The sequence below is a fragment of the Eptatretus burgeri genome, chromosome 17, assembly GCF_056783735.1.
Source record: "Eptatretus burgeri isolate ZD-2024b chromosome 17, Ebu_testis_v1, whole genome shotgun sequence".
In the NCBI taxonomy this organism is placed as follows: domain Eukaryota; kingdom Metazoa; phylum Chordata; class Myxini; order Myxiniformes; family Myxinidae; genus Eptatretus; species Eptatretus burgeri.
In genome coordinates, this window is record NC_140977.1 from 2,279,415 (window position 1) to 2,293,993 (window position 14,579).

At 43.5% G+C, this 14,579-nt stretch overlaps 2 protein-coding genes across 2 annotated transcripts in view; both read right to left on the reverse strand.

Annotated features, from left to right (window-relative positions):
• Positions 1–14,579, reverse strand: part of LOC147009084 (uncharacterized) — a 288,704-nt gene that overhangs the window by 119,874 nt on the left and 154,251 nt on the right. The window lies entirely within an intron of this gene.
• The window catches only part of LOC147009085 (uncharacterized), a 52,024-nt gene that overhangs the window by 17,696 nt on the left and 19,749 nt on the right, over positions 1–14,579 (reverse strand). The window contains exon 3 of the mRNA XM_085862809.1: positions 11,974–12,027. Within this exon, the coding sequence (XP_085718935.1) occupies positions 11,974–12,027 (54 nt within the window). The remainder of the gene's footprint in view (positions 1–11,973; positions 12,028–14,579) is intronic.

The following is a 14,579-nucleotide window of genomic DNA, read 5'->3' on the forward strand; positions in this document are numbered from 1 at the left end:
CACAACGGAGGATTCCCAGTAGGTGACTGGCTTTGGAGGCGAGGTTTGAAATGTGGCTTTCCCAGGAAAGGTCATGGCAGATAGTGAGACCCAGAAGCTTGAAAGAAAGGACTTCTTCCAGAGGATTGTTGAGAAAGTGGATGGAGAGGGGGGTGGGGGGGTTCTAAACGGTCCTTTCGAAGAGACATAGTGAGAGTGTGAGATTTGTCCGGATTGAAAGACCAGTTTGTGATTTTATCCAGATCAGCAGTGAGCGAAGAAGCTGCAGCTTGCCGGTCTGAGGGATGACCGATGGTACAGCAGAGGGTGGAGTCATCAGCAAAGAGATAGAGAGGATTTTCCAGAGAGTCGGGAGGTCATTGATGAAAACCAGAAAAAAGAACAGGGCCCAGAACGCTCCCTTGAGGAACTCCAGCCTGGACAGGAAGGGGGGATGAAAGAACTCCATTTAGGGCCACACGTTGACTGCGACAGGAGAGGAAGTCTGCGAGCCATGAGTGGAGATGGCCTTGGATACCATAGGAAGAGAGTTTGGTGAGCAGGGCAGGGTGCCAGACTGTGTCAAAAAGCACGTGATATATCCAAGGATACGGCTCGGATTTCCTGTCTGGCATTGAGGGCTTCCATCCATTGTTGGGAGAGCAGAAGCAGCATATCCAGGGTAGAGTGACCTGGTCTGAAACCAAATTGATGATCAGAAATCAAGCCATTGGAGAAGAGGAAGGATTTGATGTCTGAAGCGATGATGGATTCCATAACCTTGGTGATGATTGGGAGAGGGCTGATTGGTCTGTCGTTGCAGGGATCTGTTTTTGCACCTTTTTTGTGCAGGGCAGTGATGTTTGCTGATTTCCAAGCAGATGGCCTTGAGCAAATGAGAGGGTGAATAGAACAGAGAGAGGGTGAGCAAGAGCAGAAGAGCAGGCTTTCTGGACATGTGGCTGATGCCGTCTGGACCGGTTGCAGAATCTGAGTCGAGGTTTGACAGCAAGCTCTCCACCTTGTCAGGAGAAAAGGACACAGAGTCCAGGGACAGTTGGGTGCGACTGGGTAAGGTGGGTAGAGAAAGTGATTGGTTTTGGACACAAGATTTAGCTGCAAACACCGAGTTTAGACATTCAGCCTTTTCACGTGCGGTATCAGCAGTGCTGCCATTTGAGGTAAGGGAGGGGATGGAGGGGGAACATACACCAGAAACAGATTTGATTAGACGCCACCAGGATTTTGAGGAGGGAGAGAGGTTTGAGAGTTCAGACTTGAGATGAGAAAGATGTTGTTTTCTGGCTGACCTGAGGGTAGATACACACTTGTTCCGAGCTTCATGGAAGGAACTGAGATTGCCTTCAGTTGGGTTTGCTTTCCATGAGGCAAAAGCAAGTTGTTTCAGGACAACTGCCTCACCACAAGCTTCAGTGAACCAAGGGCGGGAGGAAGGGTAGGACAACTGAAGACGAGAGGGGATAAATCTGTGCATGAGGGAGAGCAAGTTTCTTTGAAAGAATTCCCAGGATGAGTTGATGTTGGAGAAAGTAGAGATAGGAGACCAGTCGATAAGTTTGAGGGCTGCTTGGAGACCCTGCCAGTCGGCTTGAGTGAAATGCCAGACTCGACGGCTGTGAGGTGGATCTCTAATAGCCAGAGAGATGTCCACTTTGACAAGGACGTGGTTAGAAGAACCGATTGGAGCGGAGGAAGAGCAGCAGATATTTTCAGGGAAATTTGTCAAAATCAGATCCAGAAGAGATGGAGTACCATTGGTTGAGATCCAGGTAGGGAAGATGACCGATTGAGTCAGTCCCAATGAGTCGCAGAAAGGTTTTGCTGAGGTGCCATGACAGGTGAGAAAGGTACCCACACCTAGCCAACTGGCATGATGACAATTGAAGTCGCCACATATGAGGAAGAGTTTGGATGAGAAGATAGAAGTTGGTCCATGTTTTCAGATAGTGAGGTGTAGATGGAGTCATCACTGTTTGGTGGACGGTACAGTACACATATAAACATGAGGTGGGAGTTGAGGGGAAGCCTTAGCCAGAGGTATTCCTGGGGGTGTGGGGGAGTGAGGGCAGTGCATGGAGAGTGAGGAATAGAGTCTTTGATGAAGAGAGCAACTCCTCCACCAGGACAAGGCTCAGATCTGTCATACCGGAGGAGGGAGTAACCAGGGAGAGATACTTGGGTGTCAGACACGTCTTGGGGGAGGAAAGTTTCTGTGAGGCAGATTATGTCTGGTTTGTCAGTGGCAACCTGTATGGAAAGATCTGAAAGGTTTGAGCGATGGCCCCGGATATTTGAGTTCCATACTTTTAATGAAGAGGTAGGGGAGGAGGCTTTGGGTGCAGGGGGTGGATATGACAAGGGACGAGGGGGGAGGTAAGGAGTGTTGTTGAAAGAGTGTGGGGGATCGCAGAATAGCTTGGGGAAGGGGCCGAATGAGGAGGAGAAAAGGCTCTGTGTTGCTGGGGGAGAGGGGGGACAGGAGAGGAGGAAGAAGGCAGTTGAGGATTTGAGGAGGTGGAGTGAAGAGATGGAGGTGAGAGGGCAGTGGAAGGAGGCAGCTTTGTGGATGGGAGGGGGGAACTTTGGGAAGGATGAGTGAGGGGGATAAATGGTGGGAGAAAGGTGAGGGGGGAGTTTTTGAGAGAGTTGAGAGGGAGGCTTGGAGGAAGAAGAGTGGGACGGTTGCTTTGAGAGTGAGGGGTGAGAGGAGCGAGTTGGCACTGAAGTTTGAAAAAAAGAATGGTTGATGGAAAGCGAACATTCAAAGCAAACTGGGGTTTTTTAAAAAAAGTTTTAGGTCAGTTATGCGATTAAACACATTTATTGAGGGATGCAATAAAGGCGAATTCAGAGAATGGAGAGAAGAAACGCTGTAACAGTTGGATTTTTTAGGCAAGGTATGAAGGAAAGATCAAATTGAGAGCAGTCTGTTTAAATAGCAGAAGAGTAGTGCATTCTGATACAGTAAAGAGTACCACACGTGTGAAAGAGGAAGATGAAGCATTATAAGAGATCGTTTTTGTTATTATTATTAATGTTTGAGAGAGTTTTCAACAGATTAGGTCATGGAAGTGTTGTAGAAAAAAATGAGGAAGAAGAAGAGGGGGAAGAAGAAAAGGAGATAAAGAAGAAGAAGAAGAAGAAGAAGAAGAAGAAGAAGAAGAAGAAGAAGAAGAAGAAGAAGAAGAAGAAGAAGAAGAAGAAGAAGAAGGAAATCGGAGAAAGGTAGCGATTTAAAAAAAAAATAATTCAGATAAGAAATAGAGTGATTCGTTGGGATGGGGGATGTTAAGAAAGTGGGAAAGATAGAAATTGAAGATAATGGGGAGAAAAAAACAAATAAACACGACAGTACACCGAGGAGAACAAAGGGTAGGCCTCAAGCCTCAAGGATATGCCTCAAGCACCCAGTAGGACAAGTTCGACGAAATCTCAGAAAATAGCACGATTTTTGAAACAAAACTGAACTAGGAACACACAGTAGCATGTAGGTGAGAAAATAAACAGTTAAAACAGGACAGATAACGACCGGAAACTTAACTTTGAGATCGTCAGCAGGGAGCCCCCAAGAAGACCTGCCAATGCTCCAAACCCAGAACCGGAAGTCATGGTGATGGGCTCTTGATGGAGAAATCCTAAGTGAAGGCCCGCTGGGCCGGTTACTTTGAGTGGCTGTACCAGGCTAATCCACCAGCTATTGAGTTTGTTGTCAGGTGTGTCACTATCCCTATTGCTGACCCTCCAATCAACTGAGGTCCACCTTCGTTTCCAGAAACACTGGCTACAGTGAACCAGATGAAAAGGGGTAAAGCTCAAGGGATCTGTGGCCTCCATGCTAAGCTTTTCAAGGCTGGTGGAAATGCTGTACTCATGTCGTTCCATGCAGTTCTGTGCTCTGTCTGGAACACAGGCATCATCCATACTGACTGGAAGAGAGGCCTTGTTCCTCTCTGGAAAGGTAAGGGTGATCGCCAGGACTGCAACAACTACCGAGGAGGGGTGATGCTGCTCTCAGTGCTGGGCAAGGTCTTTGCTCGGATAATTGTTGATAGGGTTTGCCAGTTGATAGGGTTTGAAAACCAGTGTCCAGAGCAGTCAGGCTTTACACCAAAGACGTCATCGATTGACTGCATCCTTGCTCTTCGCGTCCTCACCAAACGCAGACGAAAGTTTCGCCAGGGGCTGCTTGCAGCCTATGTTGAGCTCTGGAAAGCATTTGATTCAGTGATTCGGGATGCCCTCTGGAGGATTCTTGGTCTTCGTGGAGTGCCACCAAAACTGATCAATCTGATGCTTGAACTGTACTCTGGTACTGAGAGTGCTGTGAGATGTAGTGATACCATCTCCGACTTATTTCCAGTTGTTACTTCCCTTGGCAGTGATATTCATGTCTCTGCTGGCTGTGAGCCAGAGGTCAATAGACATCTGGGTCGGGCCTGAGGAGTCATGGATTCACTGGATCATGGGGTGTGGCGCTGCTGGGACTTGTGCAGAAAGACAAAAGTCCGAGTCTTCAGGTACTTGGAGCTTCCAGTCTTCCTCTACGGATGTGAGACTTGGAATCTGACCAGGGATCTGAGATGGAGACCTGATTCCTTTGGTTCCAGCTCTCTTCGGAGAATCCTTGGCCATCGCTGGTCGGACTTTGTGTACAACGAGCGGTTGCTGAGAGTGATTCAAATGAGATTTGTTCCCTGCATCGTCTATGAACATCAGCTGCGGCTGAACGGGCATGTGGCTCGTTTTCCTGACGCTGATCCTGCTCACCAGATTCTTTCAGTGAGCGAGCCTTGTGCGTGAAGGAGGCCAATGGGCCGACAATGTGCCTCGTGGTTGCAGCAGATTGATCAGCATCTCAAGGAGATGGGGATGGGGCAGGCACCTGCCTGGGGGATGGCCAGATGGAGGCCCCTGGAGTACCGGTGGAAAGTGGATAGAGTGACGCGCTGCTCCGGCGCATGCTCCCATTCCTGACCTGACCTGATTAAGCAGTTCCAGAGAAAACATTATTTAATATTTTTCTTCAATCTAATATGGCTGCCAAACCATGTGACCTATCAATTATTTCTTAATGAACTTGTACATGCAAGCCTTGGGGAACATTTGTGGGAAGTTTCCCCTCAATCTGTCCAGCCGTTCTGGAGAAGATTTTTTTTGTACGTTTTAGGGTACATCCAATATGATTGCCAAACCATGTGACCGATGACATCATATGTGTGAACCTTTTGTTCCTCATGGACAGGTGGTCATACATGTAAAGTTTAACCTCGATTTGTTCAGCCAGTTCAGAGAGGATTTTTGAAGGTTTTTTTTATTTTTTTTTAAACAATATGGCTTCCGAATCACGTGACTGATGACGTCAACAAGTTTTTGTCTGCGGACCATTTTATCCGTAGATGACCCTCAAATTTTCATACTGATCAGATGCAGCGTTCTTCATATGCAATTATGATATCAAAAACAAAATCACACTTATTCCCCATGAGAAGTACTTGCTAAGTGTAAAGTTTCAATTTTTTTCCTTGGTGCAGTTTCAGAGCTGGAGGTCCAAGGTTTTTCCATTTTTCCAACATGGCTGCCACAATGTGACCTATGACATCATAATTATCATGAAAACATTCTGCATTAGTCGCACTGATGGTGAAAATTTCATCTCAATCTGATAAGTGGTTGTGGGAAAAAACACAAGTTATGCACAGACACACACACACACACACACACACACACACACACACACACACACACACACACACACACACACACACACACACACACACACACGGTCCGAAATGCAATACCGTCTCCTTCAGTGAGGGTAATAAAAATAAAAAACTCCCAAGCAAGTTGCATTGTATGATAAAGCTGGCAAATATAATGCATTTCTAACATCAATTCATAATTTTGAATGTCACACTAAGATTTGGTAATTATCTGAAGGTGGATATGTCTGAACTTTATCGAATCAAAAACTGCTCGTCCAAATTCCCTCAAGTTTTGCATATGTACTCAGGGTACTCAGAGTCTGGTCATGGATACTAAATACCCTCCCCCCCCCACACACACACACACACTTTCTTGAGGGTGGCAAGACCACCTGCCATTTTGGCTAAATACATGGGATAGTGCCAGTGGTTTAACCACCGACTCCTGCTGGAGGGAGGAGGTATCGAGGGTGGGAAATGATGACAGCAATTTGGGGGGAAAAATATCCTCACTAGGGTGTTTATCCATATTTGTGTAGCTTTGATGGGACCTTTTGAAAAACAACAACAACAACAACAACAAAAAACATCACTTCTCGCTGAAACTATTTCCTGTATTGAAGCTAATTGACAGTGAACATTATCATCTTTCATGTGAAAAGACGCCAATTGTATTATTTATACAGTATACAGTGCCTGGAGAAAGTATACACCACCTTTCAACATTCTCACCTTTTGTTGCCTTGCATTAAATCAGACTTTTTCCTTTATTTACACATCGTAACCCACAACTTCCAAATGAAAAACAAATTCTACAAATTTCAGAAAATTAATTAAAATACCAAACTAGAATATTGTTACGTTTGTGAGGTGGGTTAGATATTACCATAGAACAGATATAAATGTATGGTGTAGCATGGTCTGTGTGCGAGTAGATAGCCATCTCGATGTACAAGTAGGGAAACGTCAACTTGAGCATCTCCTTGTTTACCTGTACACCATACAGGGGATGGTGATGGAAATAATTATGGATTATGGTGAAGGAAATTGTGTGTAAAATAAACCCTTTGTAAACCTCTGCTCGGAGGTGCCAGGAGGCTTGACACGAAAGAGATGTGGACGGACCAGTGGATGGCCTCCCATGCGGCGGACCGATGATAACGTGTTTACGATGTGGATCTTTAAATATGGAATTACAATGATGTGTGTTATTTAACCATTCCTTTTGATCTATAGATTGCACAATTTCCTTATAGTTAAAGATTTTCCCTCGAATTGCATTTCACAGAGTGTACATAGCCCTTGGTGTGTCTCTCTCTTTTTCTCTCTCTCTCTCTCTCTCTCTCTCTGGAAGTTTACTCCACACTTCCTTCTGTTCTCGTATTTTCTCTATATTGATCATTTCCACTCCTTTGTTATCAAACATAATTTTGATGACGTCATTGTCTTTTCTCGGATTAACTTCTTCAGATTTCAATTCATACATTCTATGGAAACCATGTCCAGAATTGCTTCCATGTGTTGGATTGAGAGTTCCTCTTGATCATTCTCTTCCGTTAATCTGATGACGATTTTCCAAACCTCTTTCAGTTTTTTTTTGTTTTAAGTATTGATCTTGATCTAGTGCTGTTAAGTAATCTACAGATATTTGATTTGCTAAGATCCAACCACTCATTTAAGATTTGTTGTGATGTGTGTGTGTAACTGGACATTTATGTCCATAATTATCTACTCTGTGTCTCTGAGCATCTCGTAATAAGGTGTTAAAAACAGAGGCAATGTGTTGGCCATTATGTTGTATGGACGTATCATTGATTCTTTCATTTATTCCATACTCGTAAATACAACCCGTCGCTTCGCTGACAGGTCAATAAAGTGGGAGGGGGGGGGAGAGGAGGTAGGTGTTGGGTGAGAGGGGAGGGGGAGGTAGAAAGGATGTAGATGGTGGAGTTAAGGGGGTGGTGGAGAGAGTGACACCTCACCAAACGTTGCTATTCACTGCGGGAGGGAGGGTGCATGAGAGAGAGAGAGAGAGAGAGAGAGAGAGAGAGAGAGAGAGAGAGAGAGAGAGAGAGAGAGAGAGAGAGAGAGAGAGAGAGAGAGAGAGAGAGAGAGAGAGAGAGAGAGAGAGGTGTGGGAGGAGAGTGTTGCATTCTGCGAGGAGGGGACAGTGAGAGAAAAGGGTGGGGGAGAGGAGGAAAAAAAAAAGCACGACAGGTGAGGGGTGGAGGTGGGGTTAGCAAAGAGAATGAAATGTGACGCTTAATGACCGAACACGAAAAAAAAAAAAAAGAAACGTGTCAGAACAGCGATACACACAACGACACTACAGAGTTTGTAAAGTAATCCGCTGGAACATCTGCAAAAACTTTATTATTCCAGTACCAGAAAATTCGTGGGAAAAATGAAGCAAAAGCAATCACTGAAAAGACTGAGGTACCGTTCACGTATGACCCAATGATCCCATCAAACCTGAACATAGAAAACAAAGCATTGCGATCAGATGTCATACTTAGGTGCAAAAAGAAAAGAAAAGAAGGCATTGCTAATTGAGTTGTTAATACTGGTGATTTTGGACGAACGATGCAGAAATCAAGAAAATGACCAAATACCAAGATCTCAATAATGAAGTGAAAAGATCCTGGAAGCTGAAGAATGCCAAAGTTGTACCAGTGATGACAAACTCATGGGAATGATGAAGAAGAACCTCACAGATATATAAAAAACCATCCCTGGGAATATTACTACAAACGAACTACGGGTGGAAACCGACCTGGGCTCAGTGACGATCCTGAAGAGAGCCCTCGGCACAAAACTTTGAAAAAAAAACACACACACACACACATTCCATTATCGTAGTACAGTTTAAATCCACACACCCGCATAAAATACATAAAAATGACTAACACAAATATTCACCTTGAAAGAGTTCTCTGAAAGAGGAATTCAAGTGGGAATTTAGCAAAATTCAATTTAAAAATCTATTAAGGTACAGAACACAAAATGTGGATCTCTGCACTCTGCCTTCACAACCAGAACATGGCAAATATCTGGTCGGATGGACCGTGTTGTTTTTATATATGTATCGATGTCGAATTGAGGGGTGGATTATATGAGTAGATCGCACAACAAGGTTAAACAAAGTGATATCGTGTAAAAATAAAATCGCACATTTTCAGCAGATGAGACACCTCCCAAGACACCAACCGTACAGCACCGCAGGGCCCAACACAGACGGAGACGTACGTCTGTATAATCAATATTCCCTTGACAGCACGGATACTTTCACCGAAACGAACAACCAAGCAGCTTGGAGAGCGCTCGCCAAGTGGCTTATGCACTCAAGCCCTCCAACAAAACGGTTGTTAATAAACGGCTCGTTTCACACGCGATTAACCACACGTCTAACATACAGCTCCCGGAGACACCCGAAATGTCAAGCCACGAACGCTGACGTTTCTGGATGCTTATAAACATTGCAATGTACACAGCGAGACATAGCCATGATGAACAGGCATTCGATAAGATGAGGGAGGAAAGTGAAAACAACAACTTTATCATTAAGAAATCATTGTGCTCTGTTCCAAGTCAAGAAATGGTTGAGCAGGCCAGAAAACATGGCGGCTTCAGACTCCAGCGAAGTTACCCAGGAAATGCCTTGAGACCCAGACAGCGAGGTGACCGAGGATGCACCTGGTAAAGGATATAATTAAATAAGACCGTTAATGATCTTCAAAAAAGGGTGTTTTAATTAACACAAACACCTAATTTTCACTCTTACACTTCCTTGGAGTTTTCTTAGTGTACACGCAAAGTTTCAGGCTGATAGGTTTTATAGTTTTGGAGTTATGGAGGACACACACACACACACACACACACACACACACACACACACACACACACACACACACACACACACACACACACACACATTGACTATTATTAGTATAAATGGGTAAGCAGTTCTTTATTCTTTATTCCAGAAAAAGTTATCTTCGCTTACGTAATTGTGCGATTCATTTATCTTCCATCCCATCCATTTTTCGGCCATGTTGCCACTTATCTTTGCTACAACGTGAACACTGATGCTCACATTTTGACAGCGTCCATGTGTATTAAAGTGACGAGTGTGTAGTGGACAACCACTAGTTTTATCTGGGTTTCTCGTGCCGCTCGTGTGCATTCATTCTTATATTACATCTCTTCATTATTTCACCAACATATAACATCGCACATTTACTACAAGTCAATTAGTAAACTATGTTTGAGGTTTTAGATGTAATTAAATATTTGGTTTGCTTTAACTTGTAAGATCTAGCCGTTACTGGACAATTAATTACCGGTATATTGTTTGTGGCAAATATAAGACAAGTTTTGGAATAATTACAAAACACAAACATAAACAGTTCTTTTTTTTCTTCCCTGGCCCTGGACCCGCTGAGCAAACTCATTATTGAGCAAGGACATGGATATATCCTGATATCCAATAAGAGATAGCCCAAAGAGACAAGAAAAGGTGACATCTACTTTACATTGACGATTTAAAAATCTTTGCACCAAACAATTAAAAATTGGCAGAACCACTGAGATTAGTGAAACGATACTCTGACGACATCCTAAATGGAATTTGGCCGCGATAAGTGTGCCAGGTGGACATTCGTGCAAGTTAGACCAACAAAAACGGACAACATTAAAATCAACCTACAGGTAGACACAACAATTCACACAACGAAGCCAAAGACTACGGAGTACGAGGCCGATCCAGAAAACGTACCTCTCCCCAAGGAACAAATCAAAGCCGTAAACCAACTCGCAGTACCAGTGTTCCAATAGAGCTGTGGAATAGTAAACTGGCCACAATCAGAAATCAATAAACTAGATATCAGAACAAGGAATCTCCTCACTATCCACAAAATGTTTGACAAAATTCAGTGCATCCCGAAAATGTACCTACTGAGACGAGGAGGTAGCGGCCTCGTGCAACTCAATGAAGTGTGCAGAGTGACATCTGTAGGATTGGCTGAATACGTGAAAAGTGCAATGGACTACACAATCCAATTTGGAAGCAAACATGAAGATAGCAAGCCAGAGAAGGTATCCCGAACCCACCCGGCAAAAAAAATCCAAAAAAATAGGTGTGAATGGAAGATGTCACACAAGAAACCGAAACGACGATGAATACAGCCCCAACAATGGCAAAAAACAAACAAAATAAAAATTTAAAATGAGACACCAACAGATATACACCGACAAATGGGAAATGTACATCAAAAAGAAGAGCTGGACAGATTGGGAATAGACAAGGAAGGCTCATTAGAATGGCTAAGAAGAGGTGAAATATATTGGGACGGAGAACGAATCATCATAAATGCTCAATACCAAGGACATTACACTAATGGCTTTAAGAAAATTGTGGGACTGAGCGAATCGGACAGGTGTCGGTTCTGCAAGGTAGAAACAGAAAGCACGAGCCACGTCATATCGGGATGTAAAAATCTCATGTAAGAACAGCTCTACACACAGAGATACAACAAGGTATGTCGAGTAATCCACTGGCACATCTGTAGAAATTTCAACATCCCAGTTCCACAAAACTCATGGAAACACGAACCATAAACAATCAATCAAAACGAGTAAATAATGATCACGTATGACCTGATGATCCCATTGAGCATGAATGAAGAAAACAAAGCACTGCGACCCGACACAGGACTCAGATATAAAAAGGAAAAGAAGGCATTGTTGATTGAGGTTTCAATACCCAGTGATTTTGGTCTAAATAACACAGAAATCAAGAAAATGACCAACTATCAAGACCTCAAGAATGAAGTGAAAAGATCCTGGAAGCTGAAGAATGTGGAAGTTGTACCAGGGAGAGATGGAGCAACAGGAATGATAAAGAAGAACCTCACAGAGATCCTACAAACCATCCCTGGGAACATTACCACGAACAAATGACAGATGGAGGCTGTGAGGGGTTCAGTGATGATCCTGAAGAGAGCCCTCGGAGCAAAACTCTGAGAACAGAAAACTTCACATCTTGGTCCATGAATCGTGACCCCCTTATCAAAATGAAGGAGATACTTTGAACCCACCCTGGGAGGACTCCATTCCACATACTGAAACCTACATATGTAGATACCAATCAACGACACACACACACACACACACACACACACACACACACACACACACACACACACACACACACACACACACACACACACACACACACACACACACACACACACACACACACACACAATCTTACCATTGATGGGACAATCCACAGGTTCAGCATCCACCTTCAGGTTCTGATCAAAATCTGGAAAAACAAACAATCGTCCCATGGTGTGGAAACAAACGATCGTCCCATGGTGTGTGAACAAACGATCGTCCCATGATGTGTAAACAAACGATCGTCCCATTGTGTGTAATCAAACGATTCCCATGGTGTGTAAACAAACGATCGTCCCATTGTGTGTAATCAAACGACTCCCATTGTGTGTAAACAAACGATTCCCATTGTGTGTAAACAAACGATCGTCCCATTGTGTGCAAACAAACAATCGTCCCATTGTGTGTTATCAAACGATTGTCCCATGGTGTGTAAACAAACGATCGTCCCATGGTGTGTAAACAAACGATCGTCCCATTGTGTGTAATCAAACGATTCCCATTGTGTGTAAACAAACGATTCCCATTGTGTGTAAACAAACGATCGTCCCATTGTGTGTAAACAAACGATCGTCCCATTGTGTGTAAACAAACGATCGTCCCATGGTGTGGAAACAAACGATCGTCCCATGGTGTGGAAACAAACGATCGTCCCATGGTGTGTAAACAAACGATCGTCCCATGGTGTGTGAACAAACGATCGTCCCATGGTGTGTAAACAAACGATCATCCCATTGTGTGTAAACAAACGATCATCCCATTGTGTGTAAACAAACTATTCCCATTGTATGTAAACAAACGATCGTCCCATGGTGTGTAAACAAACGATCATCCCATTGTGTGTAAACAAACGATCATCCCATTGTGTGTAAACAAACGATCGTCCCATCGTGTGTAAACAAAAGATCGTCCCATCGTGTGTAAACAAACGATCGTCCCATCGTGTGTAAACAAAAGATCGTCCCATTGTGTGTAAACAAACGATCGTCCCATTGTGTGGAAACAAACGATCGTCCCATTGTGTGGAAACAAACGATCGTCCCATTGTGTGTAAACAAACGATCGTCCCATTGTGTGTAAACAAACGATCGTCCCATTGTGTGTAAACAAAAGATCGTCCCATGGTGTGTTAACAAAAGATCGTCCCATGGTGTGTTAACAAAAGATCGTCCCATTGTGTGTAAACAAACGATCGTCCCATTGTGTGTAAACAAAAGATCGTCCCATTGTGTGTAAACAAAAGATCGTCCCATGGTGTGTTAACAAAAGATCGTCCCATTGTGTGTAAACAAACGATCATCCCATTGTGTGTAAACAAAAGATCGTCCCATTGTGTGTAAACAAAAGATCGTCCCATTGTGTGCAAACAAAAGATCGTCCCATTGTGTGTAAACAAAAGATCGTCCCATTGTGTGTAAACAAACGATCGTCCCATTGTGTGTAAACAAACGATCGTCCCATTGTGTGTAAACAAACGATCGTCCCATGGTGTGTTAACAAAAGATCGTCCCATTGTGTGTAAACAAACGATCGTCCCATGGTGTGTTAACAAAAGATCGTCCCATTGTGTGTAAACAAAAGATCGTCCCATGGTGTGTTAACAAAAGATCGTCCCATTGTGTGTAAACAAACGATCATCCCATTGTGTGTAAACAAAAGATCGTCCCATTGTGTAAACAAAAGATCGTCCCATTGTGTGTAAACAAAAGATCGTCCCATTGTGTGTAAACAAATGATCGTCCCATTGTGTGTAAACAAACGATCGTCCCATTGTGTGTAAACAAAAGATCGTCCCATTGTGTGTAAACAAACGATCGTCCCATGGTATGTTAACAAAAGATCGTCCCATTGTGTGTAAACAAAAGATCGTCCCATGGTGTGTTAACAAAAGATCGTCCCATTGTGTGTAAACAAAAGATCGTCCCATTGTGTGTAAACAAACGATCGTCCCATGGTGTGTTAACAAAAGATCGTCCCATTGTGTGTAAACAAAAGATCGTCCCATTGTGTGTAAACAAACGATCGTCCCATTGTGTGTAAACAAAAGATCGTCCCATTGTGTGTAAACAAAAGATCGTCCCATTGTGTGTAAACAAAAGATCGTCCCATTGTGTGTAAACAAACGATCGTCCCATTGTGTGTAAACAAACGATCGTACCATTGTGTGTAAACAAAAGATCGTCCCATTGTGTGTAAACAAACGATCGGCCCATTGTGTGTAAACAAACGATCGTCCCATTGTGTGTAAACAAACGATCGGCCCATTGTGTGTAAACAAACGATCGTCCCAGGGTGTGTAAACAAATGATCGTCCCATTGTGTGCAAACAAACGATCGTCCCATTGTGTGCAAACAAACGATCGTCCCATTGTGTGCAAACAAACGATCGTCCCATTGTGTGTAAACAAAAGATCGTCCCATTGTGTGTAAACAAACGATCGTCCCATTGTGTGTAAACAAACGATCGTCCCATTGTGTGAAAACAAACGATCGTCCTATTGTGTGTAAACAAACGATCGTCCCATTGTGTGTAAACAAAAGATCGTCCCATGGTGTGTTAACAAAAGATCGTCCCATTGTGTGTAAACAAACGATCGTCCCATTGTGTGTAAACAAAAGATCGTCCCATTGTGTGTAAACAAAAGATCGTCCCATTGCGTGTAAACAAAAGATCGTCCCATTGTGTGTAAACAAACGATC